We start from the raw sequence: 19,636 nt of genomic DNA, 5'->3' as shown, positions 1-19,636 counted from the left end.
CGTGCGTGCGTGCGTGCGTGCGTGCGTGCGTGCGTGCGTGCGTGCGTACGTGCGTGTGTGTATTTATTTATTGCATGTCGTATTGCACATTTCTTACGGTAGATACAATGTGACGCCCCGTAATGCGTAAGGGCATGGCAATGTTACCCGAGAGGGTCTCACGCGCTAAGTACAGCCGACAGTACACCATCATCATCACGACGGATCTTGTTCCGTTGCATTGGAGGCGAATTTCGAACAAAATTTGAAGTACTGTTGACTGTACCCATCGTATTATTATTTAATTATTTAAAGTTATATTAAGGTATAACTAACACACAAAGATATATTAACGTACTCATACATCATATTTCTAATTACGCACACACTCATAGCCTCACACCAGGGAAACCCTGTGTCGCGGGTGTCATAGACACATGCATAGACAGACACAAATTACACCCAAACTCAGGAGATAAATAAATGCAGGTCATACAAACGTTTCTCCCGGCCCGGAAAGCGAACCCGAGACCCTGCGTGGCAGACTAGCATGTAACTGTTCGGCCACGGAAGCAATTAGATCAATTAACATATTATTAATATCAAAGATTGCATCCAAATCTCAATTCAAACTGACACATACGTAAATTTCAATTGTGGTATATTTATTTAATTTATTTATTTTTATCATCAAAGTATTCGGCTATACTATAGTAACTTTCGGCTAGTTTGGAAATCTTTGGGGTAGGCCTATATTCAGCAGTGGACGTCTTCCGATGATGATAGTAACTATTGAAATAAAAAATTAATTTATCATCTATAATAATAACACTGCGTTACAAATTTTAAAAAAAATAGTGCCCTTTTCTTATACCCTCTTTCTTTATTTATACTTCTCGTGTAACAGTTTTATGAAACACGTATATTTTGTTACGTACCGCCATTGACTTACAAATAAACGTACCGCTATTAGTAAAATAACTAAAAAGTAGACACCGTATATACGTATTTTTATTGCATAATTTTTTAAGAAAAATCCTACGATATAAATTTTATGATATATTGCAGCATAAATCACAAAATATAAAATGAAAAGCAAATATTTGTCACGAAATAAATTCAAATGTATTTATTTCTCTCCACAAACATAACAAATGAACATGAACCAAACTTAAGATACTCAAAAATTGTGTTTATATTATGTTTGCAAAAGACTGGTACCTAAACTAAGCAGAAGCTTGTAATATCGGACATCAGGTCTCTCACCACAGACAACTTTATCTTTCTCTTAATACTGTGATTGCAGAGATTAAAATTAAGTTTAAGGTTAAGGTTATACGATAGTGAAAAAGAAAATAAAATTTAAATGTATGAACTAACTAAACTATTATAACTACACAATTTGAATGTTTGTGAACTATGCGTGTGTTTATGTGTGTTTTTTGTGTACGTGTGTGTGCGTGTGCGTGTGTATGTGTACGTGCGTGCGAGCGTGCGTGCTTGCGTGCATGCGTGCGAGCGTGCATGCGTGCGAGCGTGCGTGCGTGCATGAGTGCGTGCGTGCATTCATTTATTTATTTATTTAGTTTCTACAACTTACACTTACAGTACTTATAACTAAACATGCAGGTCATAGTCACAAAAAAGGTTGAGTCGATCATCGGCCAAAGATAGGATGCGAAATTTGGACCACAGTGCTTTGGGCGGTGACCGCTCCAAATAGTAACCAGCGGATGTTAGAAATTTTGATTCAGTGTTGCTAAACACATCAATATCATTTGTTTTGCTTAAGGATTCAATTACGGCTAATGCTTCGAAGAATGGTGTCCGTCTTAGTGTCACTGTGCGGGTTAAATGAAAGTTGAATAGAGGGTATTTGCGCTGACGAAAGACGTAGCGTGAGATTGGCGGGATAAAAAAAGGAATGTGAGCCAATAATAGAGGAGGGTTAATTATACATCCTCTTTATGCGTTCGTGCGTATGTGCGTGTGTGAGAACGTACGTGCGTGTGTGCGTACGTGCGAGTCTGCGTGCGTATGTGTGTGTATGCTAAATATTTGTGAGTAAAGGGTTGTATACTAACAACTTAGGCTTTAATAATTATAAGAAGTTCCTCAACTTCGTCGCAACTGCGTTCTAACAACATTTCAGGATTAAAGCTCTTGCGTCATGTTTAATGAGGAATAAAATGTTTAGTTTATTATAGAAAAAATTACAAAGACGACTACCTCTATAGTAGAACAATCTACTATTATTTATACGAGGTAGTAGAGCAAACGAAGTTCTAGTGCTATTGTGTTCGGAACTAATAAAGAGTCTTCGATTAGTAGACACAGAAGAGTTTCTAGAAGGAGGAATGATTGAGGGTTGACGCATTAAAGTTAGGAGCAGGTACAGTTGCCGTACTGATAGCACGTTCGCTTCCAGTGTTGCAATGTAGGAAAAAATCGAGGTTTTAGGAGTGCAAAATTCAGCAAACATCTTCGAGCTCGTTCTAATATTATTAAATTGTTTTTAGTAGTTCCCCCAAGACGTAACGCAATAGGTAATTACTGATTGTACTAGCGCTCGATACACATTTCGCAAAGTTTTGTTGTTAGTGACTTGTCTAAGGTGTTTAAAAATGTAGATGAGAGAAAGAGAGATTGTTGTGATCCCAAGATAGCGTATGGTTTGTGTTTTGTCAATACTTTTACAGTTGCAAGCAGTAGTTGGGGGAAATAAGCACATATGGGCATACATGTTGTGGTTTAAACAAGAAGAAGACGTGGTGTTCCGAATACAAAAAGTTATATATTTCGTTTCATATTTCGCTTAGGGAGTTTGCTGGTAACCAATGACTGACAACATTTAATCCTTGTTGGGCAGATGCGAACACGTCATCCCAGGAGTAACCATAGAATGTGAGTGTTGTGTCTTCCGCGTAAGCAATTATTTTACAATTTGGTAATTGGAGTTGACAGACCTCATTTATAAAACATAAAAAGAGGGTTGGGCCAACAATACTACCTTGCGGGACACCAAGTTTGACACGCTGAGTTCGATTTGTCAAGTATTCCGTCAATAATTTTAACTGTGTTCCTCTAATGCCAATATTTTCCAGCTTCCCTATCAGATTTAGAATTGAGACCGTATCGAAGGCTTTTGCGAGGTCTATGTAGAGGTCAATGAAGAACACACTTTTTACGGCTGTCAAGCTTTTTAACTAAAAATCTGTAAAATCATGTACCGCATCATCCGTAGATATGTTTTTCCTAAAATCATAGTGAGCGTTCGCAAGAATGTGTTTGTGTGAATTGGTTTCAAAGTAATTGACATGTCTGTTATTGATAACACGCTCAAAGATTTTGGACAAGGAAGTAAGAATGGAGATGGGTTTATAGTTATTGGCCACGCGTCTAACCCCGGCCTTGCAAACCAGATGATCAATTGATTTTTTGAAGGCATCGGGAAAAGTACCAATGATTATGCTGCGGTTTATGAGATTGGTGAGTACTGGAGTAATGAAGTGTGAAATCTTTTTTAAAGCCTTCGTCGGAATACCGTACCACCCTGGAGAACAGTCTGTTTTAAGAATGGAGACAGGCCTTTCAATCTCTTCATGATTCAACTTCAAGGAAGACAAACGAATGCAAGGGTATAAGGGTATATTCAGTATTCCAGTAGTTTGTGAAAGGGGTGATGTTAATCGGAATATTATCAGCAAGCTGCTTACTTTCATCGGCAAAAAAATTAATGGAAGATTGCGATGAATCACCAGATGCGAGTAATTCGTGAAGGAATTCTTTTTACTTTTGTGTATTGGTAAAGGATTTTATGGCAGTCCATAGTTTTTTGGAGTTATATTTAGCCATAACTACTTGGTCCCGTTCTTAACCGCTCACGCGATGCGCTCATCCTACCGCAAAATGGCGGCTATTTGGTTTCGCAAATTAGAAAAGCATTCAGTTTAAATACAAGTTTTTATAAATAAAAATTATTATTCTGCATTACTAAATAAATACCCTCCGTACTACCAACAAAAACATCTCAAACAAAATGCAGTAATACACCGCAAATCCTGCACTTAAAAAGCACTAATGAAATTTTAGGTGTACTTGGATAAATATGATAATATTCTGTTTGAGTGGTTCTAATGTTTACCATGAAATTACTCCTTAAAGTATAGTTTATAAACATTTATATTCAGGGTAAACTTAAAAAACGCTACTTACGGTATGTTTTCAATATATAAATACCGAAATCACCAGCCCAAACAATAACACACATGATTGTCGTGACGTTGTTTTTGAAGTTGTTTATTTTTTTTTAAATGACAGACCCAGGCATTAAAAACTTTATGGTTTGCTAGAGTAGTTACCGAAATAGCAATTAATATTAGTTCTTTTACTTGTTATAACTTCGATATCCGTCTGATAAATCGGTATAAAATCATCACCGGCACCTCTAGGTGTGGTATGCGTCTAGGGCTGCATGTATCGCGTGAGCGGTTAAAGAAGTTTCAATTTTTTAAAGAGGTTGTTGCAAAAGTTTTTATACCTCTTACATATGGCGCACTATAAGTTTCCGGAAATGGCCACTTACATAAACAATATTTAAAAAGTAATTACAACATTTAAAAATGGAACTCTTGGCTGTAGAATACAGTTTGTTTCATCTGACTGTCACTTGTTTTTACATTGTGGCGACATATTAGGGATTGGTTGTCTACACCATGGATTTAACTCGTGAAAATTATCGTAGTATGATTTTCTACGACTTTAAGTGTAATTTAACAGCTCAGCGGAGCTTTGCTCGGCTTCAAAGTGCTTTTGGCGATGAAGCACCAAGCAAGATCACTATTTATAGCTGAACAACAAAACATCGATGCTGTGCGCCGTATGATCAAGATATACCATGAAATTCGGGCATATTTAGGCATAGGCATGAGTCAAATACAATCAATCTGCTGAAAAAGCTGTGCTCTCGGTGGACCCCACACAATTTGACTGAGGCTCAACTAAAAACAGATCGCGTCACTTGGTGCAATGCCATGCTTACCAGAGAATTTGGTGTGGGACATAGCAACATGTGAAGAAACATGGATTTATAGTTACGATCCCAAAACAAAGCAGCAATCGAGCATATGGGTCTTTCGAGATGAGCCGAAACCAACCAAAGTGGCGTGCGTGCAAAGTGCCTCTAAGCAGATGATTGCTTCTTTTTTTAATAAAACTGGACACGTGGCTACTGTTGCTTAGGAGAATCGTTGCACCGTGAATAGTGATTGGTACTCGACCACGAGGATGAAAGTTCTCACACGGCCAGACAGACCAAATGAATTTTTGAAAGTGAACAACGTTGACCTTATGAGCCATCCCGTGTACAGTCCCGACTTGGTACCCTGTGACTATTATTTATTTCCAAAAACTAAGAACCAGTTACGCGGTCAACGATTTTCGTCACATGAAGAGCCTGTCGAAGAGTATGAAAAATATGTTCCAGAGATTGTCACGGAGGAGTGGCATAAATGTTTTCAAAATTGGTTCATTTGTATGAAAAAGTGCATTAACGCTAACGCAGAATATTTTGAGAAACAATAAATTCATTTCTGACTTATAGTGCGCCACACGTATATGTTAACTTAAGAGTTTCGTTATTAGGGTACATTCTTAATTTTTTATGCATACAATCTCTAATTTTAATACATCGCAGTAAGCCAGGACTGATCCATGATTATAAATTGGCCTAGAATCAAATTTACAATTTAATTAATTGGGTATTATTTTTAATAATAATAATAATCATTTCAATTAGTAAATTTGTGTCTACGGTTACGACGTTTACGGTTATTCATCAGTCTATAGACGTTTCTCTCCGCGAGACAGAAAAGGACAGCAGTAGGCAAATTAAAAGTCATAGCAGGAAGTTTGTAGCACTACATGATCTAGATAGTTATTTTCTCGGGTCGGATTGTTGACAGCGGGTAGAAGTCCTTGCGCCGTGGGGCGACGGCTTAAGAATACATTGTCGCCTCCCCATACATGCCCGTGGGGGTCGTAAGAGGCGACCGAGGGCGTCACAAGTGTCCATCTGCTTAGCGTTGTGGTAGGCTTTGTGCCGACTGGATAGCGACCACAGTACACACGGCGGAAAACCCTCCACAGTGAAACGCTTTTGCGAATCGCGTTCAGGGATCAGTTGGTGTACATCCAGTGCACGTGGAGTTTTCGGCGCGGTATCTGGGAGGACTGAGGCGGATATTCGCCATGTCACTTGTTGAGGGATATCTAGTTGACCTGCCGCCCAGGGAGACCCGTAGAAACGGTTGTCCGCTGGCCGCCCGCGGTACAGTACAGGGGCCCAATAGGGACTAACTACCCCTAGAGGCTGCCCCACCATGCCGCGCATAATCTTGGGGTAGGTCGTCGTGCCGGTTAGTGACCGGAATATGGGGTCCCGGCGGCATATCCCGGGGGGGTACGGGGGCCCTTCCGTTCGGCGGGTCAGCCGGCTATCCTTCAAAAGATCAATGGCATGTATTGCAGTTCCCCTCGTTTTTCTTCTTCGGTACGGTGCCGAAGGCTTCATCTCTTCACACTACCGTCCTTCTTACCCACCATGACAGCGCAACATAAGAATGCAGATCGTCCAGCGGTGCCTAATCCCCCCACCGCGTTTATTATTGAGTTCGCTAGCATCCGCGGACTCCACTCCAACCTCAAAGCTGTCCACCATCACCTCGAGACAGCCCGGCCTGCCCTGCTTTTCCTGACGGAGACGCAGATCCGCCGTCCGAATGATATGAGTTACTTGAACTACCCCGGCTACTCGCTTGAGGAAAACTTTCAGGCCAAAGCCGGGGTATGTGTATATATTCGTTCGGATGTGTGCTGTCGCCGTCTGCGCTGCCTGGAGGACCCCTCCTTTTCCACTATGTGGGTGCTCGTAGAATCTAGTTGTTCAGCTAGAGTCTTCGCGTGCTTATATAGATCCCACAGCGGGGATGCGGAGACAACTAGGCTCTTTGACCAACTGAGCCAGGCGACTCTTGACGCGCAGGCGCAGTTTGCGGAGATGGTCGTGTTGGGGGACTTTAATGCTCACCATGAATCATGGTTAAGTTCCCTCAAGACTGACCATGCAGGTAGAACTGCCCACGCTTTCGCTCTCACGCATGACTTGACCCAACTGGTAACCCAGCCCACCCGGGTTCCAGACATATCGGATCAAGCACCCTCTTTGCTTGACCTTCTGCTCGCGAGTCACCCTACCTACTATACAGTATCAGTCAGCGCCCCCCTGGGAAGTTCTGATCACTGTTTGGTTGGGTGTAAGGTTTCCCAAATGCCTCCAACTAAGCTGAAGGAGGTCACTCGTCGCATTTGGCACTACTCGTCGGCGGATTGGGATGGTATGCGCGACTACTTTGCGTCCATCCCTTGGTTGCAGCAATGCTTTGCGGGAAAGGATGCCTCAGCAGCTGCCGATGCTGTTGTCGATGAGATTGGAACGGCTATGGATTACTATATACCGTCTTCCAGTGTCATCGCCAATCGCAGAGGACGCCCTTGGTTCAATCGCGAATGCATGGACGCTGTTAGTGAGAAACAGGCTGCATATCGTATATGTGCATTTTGATCATATCGAGGCAATACGAATCACGCCTTCATACCAAGTGTCCCTTTTTTCCTATATCTATGGTTTTACTGGTAGGTAGGTACTGATTTCGTATCACATGGAGAAATATTATACAGCTACAAATTGTAACTCACTCAAACAAATGGAACGCATACTTCCCGACATGGTGGAAAAAAGGTATTTATACAGTAGTACGCGGATAGGTTCCAAAGCAACTTTACAAATGATGAGATGACCTAATGTGAAAAATATAAAAGTGTGATCAACGGTCTGCAAAACTATAATATATGAAGGGAATATTTGTGCACTTTTATGAGTCACGCTAGGTAAATTCCGCCGAAAATAAAAAAATGTTCGAAATTCAAATAAACGAGATGGTCCTCTATCACGGTAACTATTAGAGATAGGTAGGAGGTGCTGGAAGAAATGTCATAGAAGGTAACAGTGGTCTACTGCCAATGACTACCTGTGTCAAAAACAATGAACGATGGCGAATTCAAAATGGTGACCGAAGAAAAACTTGCTTTGAAATTTGCTCTGATCCCTTTGAAAAGTGGCATGGGATGGTGCTTGATAATAATTTCTGATCAGCATTAATTTTTCGCCATTTTTAATATGACCACCATACAAACGTTTTTGGCGGCTGATAATAATTTATTCTAACTCGGCTCAAAATCTGTATATGTGATTGATAATAATAATTTGCAGTAAAAATTTACATTTCGCTATTTTTCAATATGGCTGTTTTTCAATATAGTCGGCACACGCTAAGTGAGGCAAATTGAACCGCGCCAAAAGGGCCTACACGAGCGGGCGGGCCTTCAGTGCTCAAGGTCAACTTGCACCGCGAACAGATCAAGAATTTTAGCTAAAAATGACGAAATGTGCGGTAAATGGGTGTAAAAATACGTCAGACAAACATAAAATAGATACTAACGTCACATTCCACAAAGAAGTAACGCGTTTCAACTTGTATTTTTATATAAATATTCACTAAAACCGAAAATTAACCTACTACTAAAACTAGCCTACATGAATTTGATATTTGCCTCACTTGTGACAGTTCGTTTGATATGAAATTATCATTCTATGTGTTTTTATTCTAAGATGGCTGCCATACAAGACATGCGTTTTTTGGCAGCAGAAAAAATGTTCTCATTGAACCGAAATTTTAGTAGTAGAAAATTTCAGTGTAAAAATTTAGTTTCCGCCGTTTTTCGATATAGCCGCCATATAAGCTTTCTTTTTTTCCATGTAAAGAGCGCCCATAGTACAAAACGGTGTGCTACCGAAGAGCATAAGCACACTGACCTTGCGCCGCAGACCGAGGTCGACCTCACCGCAGGTGGGGTACAGGGGGCCTACTATGAGCTCTTAGAGTAATCCTATTTAAGCCTGTGAGGCTAAGAACTGGAGCGGTTTTCAACCGCGTCTGCCGCGGTTGCGGGACCGCGGCTTCCGAAGAACGTAGAAATGTATGCAAAATTTAGTAGCACATTTCACGACGCGTTTTACCCCCGCAGCGGACGGGACGCGGTCATCCGCGCGGTTGGCGGACGTCGCCCGCGCACTCTACGGCCGGTTCGCGGGCGACGCGTTGCACGCGCGCGGATTGGGTTTTCCTTCCCACGCCTTTTGTTATTGATTTTCGATTTGGCAGCGCGTGTCATTTTCTCAAGTTATGGATGTTGAAGTCGATCAATTAATTTCCTTCCAGTTACCATTTTTATTAAAAGTTCTGAATAAGTAGATACGGACAGCCGAATAAAATTAAAGAATTTGTCGTCTTCTTTTTTTAACTCATTAATAAGAACAACGAATAATCCGTAACGATTTATTTCCGGAGAGGATGCACCCTGAATCTTTTAGGCCTTCTTCTTTTGATTCTTCGATGAAGTAAGTATAACGCGATAGCTCGTTTTTGATGTGAGTCCATGGCGACGTCTGAGACTTAACTTTGTTACTTTTTTGAGAAAATTCGTTTAAGTTTTATTATATTTTCAGTTTCATAATTATTTGTTATCTTTATAGCCAATTATTAATAAATAAATAGTATTAACTAATGAGCGTTTTTTGAAAATTTTAGTTCGAGTTCCCAATCTTTAAAGTGTTGTTGATAAATTATTGGCATGAATGTTATTGCAATTTTTAAATGGATATTAATCATTTTAATAATTTTATTGACCGATAATCGTAAAATAACTTGTAATATATTACAAAAGTCAAATTTGCTTTAATGCAATCAATGAAAATGTACGAATACAAGATACATACCAATTATGTTATCAAATTACAAACACACCTTATTAATTTCAATGATAATGACTAGACATGACATGTGATTTTGTCGTACGACAAATTGTAAAGTATGACTGAAAAATTGCCGATATTACAAAACAATGTGGTAGGTAAGTATAATCAATAATAAAATTAATAAAAAATTTAATTATTCTCATTTTGAACACAATCAGTTAATAGTGCTTGAACGCTCCCAGGGTAGTACATCTATCTATTTCTTTCATATGATTTAGTATGTAGTTCCATCTCGCTCTTGTTAGATGCCAGCTAGCCAGCCAGAGACAATAAATAATTAACGTTTAAATAGTAAAACATCATCCTGTCATGGCATTCCCGTTCAACTTTGTGTAGGTCATGCTTAGACTGTAGAAACTAAAGGATATGTTACGTTGACATATATAAATCAGACGTTATATGTATATGATGCATTTCGACGTCGAAAACATAAACATGTTATTGTCTTTGTTTAACTATTACGTGCCGTCTTAAGCCAAAAGAGATAGCATTACATTGGTCTGTGTTAAACACGGGAATCGAAAATACGTAAAGTCATCTTAAATGCCAACCGTGTCCATTTCGCAGTACATGATACCGTTGTCAAAGGGAAGTACATCAAATGTCAAAACAATTTTTTTCCAAATGTACTATTGAATTATACGCATGCATTATAATTCAATTGGACAAAAATATTGACAGTGAGAATAATTAGGTATTAATAAAAATACGACGCTGCAGCATTAAGGGATGTCGCTTTAGAAAAACTGCAAATCAATCGAATGTTACATTGCACAGCCACGTGTTATTTTTTTTGTCTATAAATCACACAATAGCCCAAATATTTCATGTAATTAGACTTATTTAAGTAGTTTATTTATAAATCATGCCAAATTTTGTTAATTTAGATTGCCTGTTTGTTTGTATATTTTGATGATTGTTGTTAACAATTATTTTGAGATAGTGTTGATCTTGTAAGCATACATATTATCGATATTCTGTTATTAAAACAATTCACTACGAGGTTTTTATTGTTTTATTTTTTTTATATATGAAGTTTGCCTACAAATGAAAAAAGGAAGAAATAATGGTTGGAAATCATAGGACTGCCGAATATAAACGTTGGATCAAAGACCATCTTCATTTGTTCGCTTCAATTTTCATGTTCAATTTAAATTAAACAAGACTCATTTATTTACTAGTTATTCTCAGTTCCTGAAAACAAAATTATCCACTCGTTTCTGATTTTTCCCAATGACAACTCTAACAATTAAAAATGACTATTTTTTTTAAAACCTGCAATACAATGACATGTTAATCCAACGTTGCCGGGTAAAGGCCAATACCAACGTATAGCCGCTCACGCGATGCGCTCATCCTACCGCAAAATGGCGGCTATTTGGTTTCGCAAATTAAAAAAGGATTCAGTTTAAATACAAGTTTAAAAAAATAAAAATTATTATTCTGCATTGCTAAATAAATACCCTCCGTACTACAACAAAAACATCTCAAATAAAATCCAGTAATACACCGCAAATCCTGCACTTAAAAAGCACTAATGAAATTTTTGGTGTACTTGGGTAAATATGATAATATTCCGTTTGAGTGGTTCTAATGAAAATACTCCTTAAAGTATAGATCATAAACATTTATATTCAGGGTAAACTTAAAAAACGCAACTTACGGTATGTTTTTAATAAATAAACACCGACATCACCAGCCCAAACAATAACACACACGATTGTCGTGACGTATTTTTGAAGTTGTTTATTTTTTTAAATGACAGACCCAGGCATTAAAATCTTTATAGTTTGCTAGAGTAGTAACCGAAATAGCAATTAGTATTAGTTCTTTTACCTGTTATAACTTCGATATCCGATAAATCGGTATAAAATCACCACCGGCACCTCTTGGTGTGGTATGCTTCCAGAGACGCATGAATCGCGTGAGCGGATAGAGAGCATATTTGTTAACACTAGAATCCGCAGAAACCTGAATAGACTTGTATTTGACAGTTAGTTAAAAGACGTTACGTAAATATGTACTAAAATGTAGATTAAAGGCGTACCTCTTAAAGTAATTTCTATATTTTATTTAGTAAGTATAATGAATACTATGGAATGTTATATACCAGTAAAGTAGATATAGGTAGGGCAATGTTGAGTGTGTGCGTTAAAAAAAAAGTAAGAGTGCGCATGTCGCCAACAAACTGCACAACAGTTTGATGACTATTACTAAATAAGTTACCAGTTAAAATTGCTTGATAGATTGATTTGTTTAAGAAAGCCAGTAACGTGAATACTAGAATCCGCAGAAACCTGAATAGACTTGTACTTGACAGTTAGTTAAAAGACGATATGTAAATATGTACTAAAATGTAGGTTAAAGGCGTACCTCTTAAAGTAATTTTTATATTTTATTTAGTAAGTACAATTAAGACTATGTAATGTTATATACCAGTAAAGTAGGTATAATTAAATAAGAATGCGCATGTCGCCAACAAACTGCACAGCAGTTTGGTGACTTCTACTAAATAAGTTACCAGTTGTAATCTTGCAACAAAATTTTTTTTAAAGTTTAAAAATGTGTGTTGACATTTATAATAATATACCACTCGAGATTAAATTCTTAGGCTTGTGTTTGTTTAGGCATACTATGGTTACAGTAAACTAAAGAAACAAAAAGAAAACAGTTTCAACATTCAAGCCATATATTTGCATGCCGATAATGACTTACCGATAGATTATGGTACAACACTAAAGAAATCCGCCATTTGTAACTTTAAAACTACGATGATTCTGTCGTTAGGGTAGCTCATTTCTTTTTTTTTCCATCCTCTAAGAGATCATGATACGAATTTAAGCAATTCAGTTGGAACTTGACTGGCTGCTTATAAGCTCATAAATATCTCATAGTAGGCCCCTGGCCTCATCTATAAAAATATTAATTCCGTACTACGTGAACTACGGGAGCAAATAATTGCCTGTGGTCGAACAAGGAGAACCAATCAGGTGGTCCATGGACAGAAAGCGCTTTATTGTTGTTCTGTTTTGATTTTCATGTCAAGTATACAGAGCTGTAAAACTATTTGACATTCCTCATGGAAGAATGGCATAAGTGAAGTTACGTCAAACACGTTTATTGCTCCATTAGAAACAGAAAAATATAACCTACATCCTCTCCAATTCTTGTAACTCTATCGACTAAATATTGTAATAATTGTAAATATGTAGATAGAGTTACAACAATTGGCGAGGATCTGGGTTATATTTTTATGTACCTAATGGAGCAATAAACATGTTTGACGTAACTCCACTTTTGCCATTCTTCCATGAGGGGTGCGATTTTCCAGTTTTCCGTAATAATGCTTCCATGTCAATAAGTAAATTAATAAAAATATAAACTAAATAAAGCGTGTTTCTAATAATCTATTATTTAACTAAAAATGAATAATTTTCCGGTTATTAATCATTTAAAGTCAGTCCGAATCTGAACGCATTTCTTCATCAGAGATATGAGCAATGTTAGTATATTCGCCATCGATGAAATAATATGTCTGAATAGGAACCGATTTATCTTTTTTATCATATTCTTTTAAAATATTCTTTCCTTTTCCGACTGAAACAACACAAGCTTTACAAACACGTTTTAAGGGCTTTTTGGAAATATGCCGTCCACTAACTAAAACGCGGCTAAGTGACAAATGGTCAAATATCCGTTTTAAATAGCAAAAAATATAGCACAAATTTCTCTTTTAAAAATGGTTAAAATTAGTTAACGTGTTCAACTTATCGGAACTTACCCTAACGATGCATAGCTGAAATATCATTAAACAATTTCAATATTCCACAACTGGGTTATGGTTTTTTTATGATATCTCAAAAATTATTTTGTTGTTGTTGTCACCGTCGAAAGCATCAGCACCTTAAAAAAAAAAGTGTACGATGTAAGAGAAATTATTTGTCATGCCATTTCGCGTCGTGTCACATGTCGTGACTTTACCAGCTTTCCTTTTATTCTACAGTAAGTAAAAAACGTAGTAGCAACTCTAAGTACTTTCAAGCTGAATTGGATCCGGTCTATACCAAAGGCAAAGGGAATCTGAATACAAACCCGACAACGACACGAAACACGAAGTATGCCGAGGGATATTAAGAAAATAGAAGCACCGTATATTTTTTTACAAAATTCCTTTGTCTTTCTATAAAAATATATTTACCTACATTATACAGATTGCACGTTCTTCTTGAAAATAAGCAGACATAAGCAGACATTTTATGTTTCTATGTTTACACTCCCACACATGAGACGCACAAGCCGCGTAAATGAATGAAATGTTGCCCCGGTGCCAGAATGCCCAACATTTTGCAGCAATTATGTGCTATAGTGGTTATGCTATATTTGATATTATAAAAAAATATAAATTATAAAATATTTTTTTTTAAAGAAAGGTCACTGGATCACTGTTTCGAAAAGTGTTAATTAGAAGTTCTTTGACTTTTCAATCTTTCCGCCAGCTCAGCTACTGACCCTTTTGTTGATGCCAATGTATCAAGACACCTACACTAGTCACTTAAACAAACTCTGTGAGCCATGCCATTAATGTAGTTAGTTAATAATAAACGTATCGTCGAGAAGTACTACAGCATAGGACGTAGCTCAGGTTGCGTAGCGAGAGATCCTTTTAAATATAAACTGGGATTATCTTCATAAATAAATATTTATTACGTATTTTACATGTTGATTTTTGGAAGCTTCTTCTAGAACACCTAAGATGTTCCTCTTTTTTCTATCCTATTTTTTAAAATACATTCTAAACACAAATCTATATTCATTCAGCCAGTACTTCTACTCATAGAGTAGAGCCTAGACTACATCCCTCTTCCTCACAACTGAAGGGGTGAACATCCCTAGCTGGTGCCCTACCCATAGGTATAGGCAACTTACATAAGTGATCAGCCTTTACTATAGGCTAACCACACACTGCTCGGAAGCTACTACCTTACCAACAAGCAAACCACCGGGGAGGCTGTGGCTTTAGTCTGCCAAAAACCTAACTAAAAGGATAGACCATGACCACATCCTAATCAAACAATCCAAAATATAATAATTATTCGTTAGCTATCCTAGCTATTTAGGTAACCTTAGATAGGTTAATCCTAACTCTTTATTTCAGCTACCCTAGCTTGGCTGAATGTTCTTAACAAATCCTTAAACATCACTACTAGAACTTCCTAAATGCATCACTAAACTATCTTCAACGTGCACGCTGCTACGACGACGACACAGGCTTGAGCACCCATCGGACGTTCACTGGGGAACATCAACATTGACTTCCCAGCTACCTTAGTCCTCGTCCTACAGCTATCCACGTTCCACCTAACTTTCTTACTTTCTTTGAACAAATTAAAACAACACGCAAATTATCCTAACAACAACATTTCCTAACACCAAGGTGATATATCATATTGAGGAGTCCTAATAATTAAACAAATATATTTTCCCTTGAATGCAGATAGTTCCTGTTCATCTGGACGAATGACCAACAACTATGCACATACACAGGATAATATATATTTATCCAAATCGGTAGACCATCTCCTCCTCCCGTCCTTATATCGTCTGCATTCGCCGGAAAAAAAATCCATCAAAATATTCGTCAAGATACACCGTCGTCATGGCTCCATGTGAAAAACAAACACAAAAGATTAACAAACATTTAACATTTTAAACAATCTATTACCTACTAGAAACTGAAAGTCATTACACTATCTACTATAGAACCTTTTCAACCTATTCACATGCATGCACCTATTCTTCTCACAATATAATTAACTGTACTCAACCGATCTAATGCCCTATACGGCTCTATAAACAATCTAGCTAACTTTACACTTCTGTTGGAAACCCTCCTACAATATAACATTACCAAATCTCTTGGCTGATACACAATTACTTTTGCTTTCTTATCATAATTTCGTTTCTGTGTTATCTGCGCCCTCACTATTCGTTCCTTAGATACATCGATCAACGCTGCTTGTTTTAAGATCTTCGCTGCTTGTTATAAAATCTTATCTTGCAAATTCTCCGCAACATTGACACAATTAATCCTCAATTCTATATCTGATGCACATAAGGATTCTCTACGGAACAAAACCATATATGGTGACACCCCGGCTACTACTATGTTTACTAGAATTGTACGCGAAACACACCAATGGTAACATGCTACACCAATTCCTTTATTCGCCTCCTATATATTTCGCCAACATTCCTAACAGCGTCCTATTAAATCTCTCACACAAACCATTGCACTTCGCGTTGAATGCTGTAGTATGCACCATAATCGCTCCAAAATCTCGCACTGTCATTTCTACCAAATGAGAAGTAAACACCGATCCTCTATCGCTCAAAACTTCTTTTACTCCGCCATACCTACAAAATACTTCCGACACCAGAAAATCACACATTGTTCCCGCTGTCACCTTGGGTACAGCCCGGCACACCACATACTTTGACAAATATTCGATACTCACAATTATATATTTATTGCCCTTATCCGAACGATTGAACGGTCCTAACATATCAATTCCTACCCGCTCAAAGATACTATTCACAGGAATCAAGATCAACAGCGCAACAGTTCTATTTAAATTACATTCCTGACACATCTGACAACTCTTGACATACGCCTCAATTCTTTTTTCTGCACCTACCATAAAATATCTCTGTCTAAACCTTGAAAAAGTTTTAAACAAACCAAAATGTCCACCTGACCACACGTTGTCATGCAGTTCTTTCATACATTCTGAAAATAATTCACTCGGAACCACCACTAAATTAACTATATCTTGATTCACACGACACTTCTTATAAAGGATTCCGCTCTGCAAAAAGAAACCTCGATAATTATCACCTACACCAGACCGAATGCAATTAATAATATTCCTACAGAATCCATCCGCTTCCTGTTTACTCTGGACATCAATTGTACGCAAACATACAATTTTAACTCATCCCTCTGCTCTGGTACGCGCTCCACTTTCGACTCTACATCCTCCAGCAACGAATTCCTACTCAAGAAATCTGCAACAACATTATCTTTACCCTTACAATAAACAATGTCGAAATCCCAACCTTGAATCGACAACGCCCATCTCGCTAACCTTCCTCATATCTCTCTTACTTTTTAATAACACAAGTGCCCGATGATCTGTAACAACCTGAAAACGAGTCCCCATAATTAACTTTTAAAATAATTCAACGCCCATATAAGTGCTAAATATTCCTTTTTCGTAACAGAATATTTCTTTTCTGCTTCACTTAACTTCCTCGAGGCATAAGCTATAGGCTTCATCTCTTCCATTTTCTGCACTAAACAACATCCAATAGCATATCCACTGCTATCCACACACAACCGCGTCACCCGCTTACTATCAGATGAGTAATGTCCCAAAACAGGCGCTTTACAAATCCGATCTTTCAACACCTCAAATGCCTCCTGCGCTTCATTCGTCCAAACAAACACCTTATCCTTTTTCGTCAATTTCGTGATGGGAAGTGCCAATCTAGTAAAATTATCAATTAATTTTCGATAATAAGAGAACAATCCTAAAACCGCTCTGACTTCCTTCAGACTACGTGGGGGATTTATCTCCTTCGTCGCCGCAACTTTCTTACTATCCGGTCCAATTCCCTCGGCCGACACGTCATGTCCTAAAACAGTCATCTTCTGAAAACCGAAACGACATTTAGATGGTTTTAAAGTCAAATGCGCATTTCGCAATTGAATCAAAACCTCTTTTAATGCAATATTAAATTCTTCAAACATACTTGCATATATTTGTAAGTCAATGTGCATACACCAATATATTATCCACATAAACTATCATATTACGATACTTCATTCGCGCCAATATCTTATCCGTCACCCTTTGAAACACAGCTTGACTTGTTTTCAAGCCAAATGGTAACACATTGAACTCTTATAGTCCCGTATGTGTAACAAAGGCAGTTTTTTCCTTCCCTTCTCCTAAACCTAACTTGCCAATACCCAGAGTTCATATCTAAATCTGCGAAATACCTTGCACCCTGCAAACAACTTAACAAATCGTCCACTCTCAGAATAGGTTATGGATCATTTTTAATTTTTTTATTCAAGGCCCTATAATCAATACAAAATCTCGGCGGCCCTTCTGGTTTATCCACCAAAACTAACGGTGAAGCGTATGGACTTTTCGATTCCTGAATTATCCCATACTTCAACATTTCTTCCACTTGTTTCTCAATAATTTGTCTCTGTTTAGGGGAGACACGATATGGCATTTTATGCACCGGTTCCTCATCGGTAGTTTTGATTTCAAGCAATGACTGCTTATAACATCCTAGTTCGCCTGGCGCAAAAAAATGTGTCGCGGAATTCTAATAATAACTGATTCAATTCATCCCGCCTTTTCTCCTGCAAAGAATTATCAATATTAAACTCTATTCTTTTTGACATTCGAGATATTAAACATGTGGTCACTATTCGATTCCAACAGATTAACAAAATATAAATACTTGGACTTATTTCATGAATGTCTTTATCATGTCGACGAAAAAGCATATATTCAATGATGTCTCTGTGATCAACACCGCTAAAACAGGAAGTGATCACCGGTTGGTGCGAGGCACATTGAATATCAATATCCGGCTGGAAAGAACTCAACTGACAGAGTCTACGCTCCGACCAATACCTACACAACTCCAAAACCCCGAGAGCTTTCAGCTCGAACTGCAAAACTGCTTCGAAGCCCTCGAAAACTGCATCGATGTGGACGATCTAAGGCTCCAAGGAGTTCGCGAGAGATCTGTCTATTGAGCAAAGCCAACTGACGAAGCTAATGACTGATGACGGTAGCATCATTTCATCTAAGCCTGAAATCCTGAGGGAGATAGAGTTTCATTCGACAGCTATACTCCACGAAAGCACCTGTTGAAAGCGTGGTTAAAGACCCCAGAACCAAGCTTACCCAACTTTATACCGAAGATATCCCGGACGTCAGCCTGTATGGGATTAGTGTGGCTCTCAAACAACTCAAGAACAACAAAGCGGCGGGCGATGATGAAATCACTACAGAACTTCTGAGAGCGGGCGGCAAGCCGATACTCAAAGACCTCCAGAAGCTTTTCAATTCTGTCATCGCCGAAGGTCAAACGCCGAAGGCATGGGGCAGAAGCGAGGTCGTTCTGTTCATCAAAAAGGGTGATAAAACACTCTTGAAGAATTATCGGCCAATCTCGCTTCTGAGCCATATCTATAAATTGTTTTCGAGAGTTATCACGAATCGTCTCGCTCGCAGGTTTGATGACTTCCAACCTCCCGAACAACCAATATATTATATATATATATATTAGGGGTTAAAGTATGAAATTGCCGTTTTATTGCAATAGGTTCTTTGAATTTTCATAGAATCTTCATGGTTTGGGGTTTTCGAATGAAACTTTTTTCAAATGGTTTCTGTGATTTTTTTTAATTTGAAACATTTGAATATCGACTTTCAATTGTTTTTGTTATTCAATTTAGACAAGAAAGATGGATACTGCGAAAATTCGAGTGATTTTTGAATACGAGTTCCGACGCGGAACTAACGCGGCAGAAACAGCCCGCAATATCAATGCTGCGTTTGGAGAGAGGTCTACTAATGAACGCACCGTGCGATTTTGGTTTAAACGCTTTTGTGATGGAAATTTCGACTTAAAGAA

General features: G+C 38.2%; 1 protein-coding gene across 1 annotated transcript in view; it reads left to right on the top strand.

The window, feature by feature from the left end:
* The window catches only part of LOC113225892 (adenylate cyclase type 6), a 150,345-nt gene that overhangs the window by 88,195 nt on the left and 42,514 nt on the right, over positions 1 to 19,636 (top strand). Inside the window, exon 4 of the mRNA XM_026458362.1 lies at positions 10,261 to 10,281. Within this exon, the coding sequence (XP_026314147.1) occupies positions 10,261 to 10,281 (21 nt within the window). The remainder of the gene's footprint in view (positions 1 to 10,260; positions 10,282 to 19,636) is intronic.

Source organism: Hyposmocoma kahamanoa, unplaced genomic scaffold, assembly GCF_003589595.1.
Source record: "Hyposmocoma kahamanoa isolate Upper Pololo Valley unplaced genomic scaffold, ASM358959v1 100021, whole genome shotgun sequence".
Classification (NCBI taxonomy): domain Eukaryota; kingdom Metazoa; phylum Arthropoda; class Insecta; order Lepidoptera; family Cosmopterigidae; genus Hyposmocoma; species Hyposmocoma kahamanoa.
This window is presented reverse-complemented; position numbering and strand designations above follow the sequence as displayed.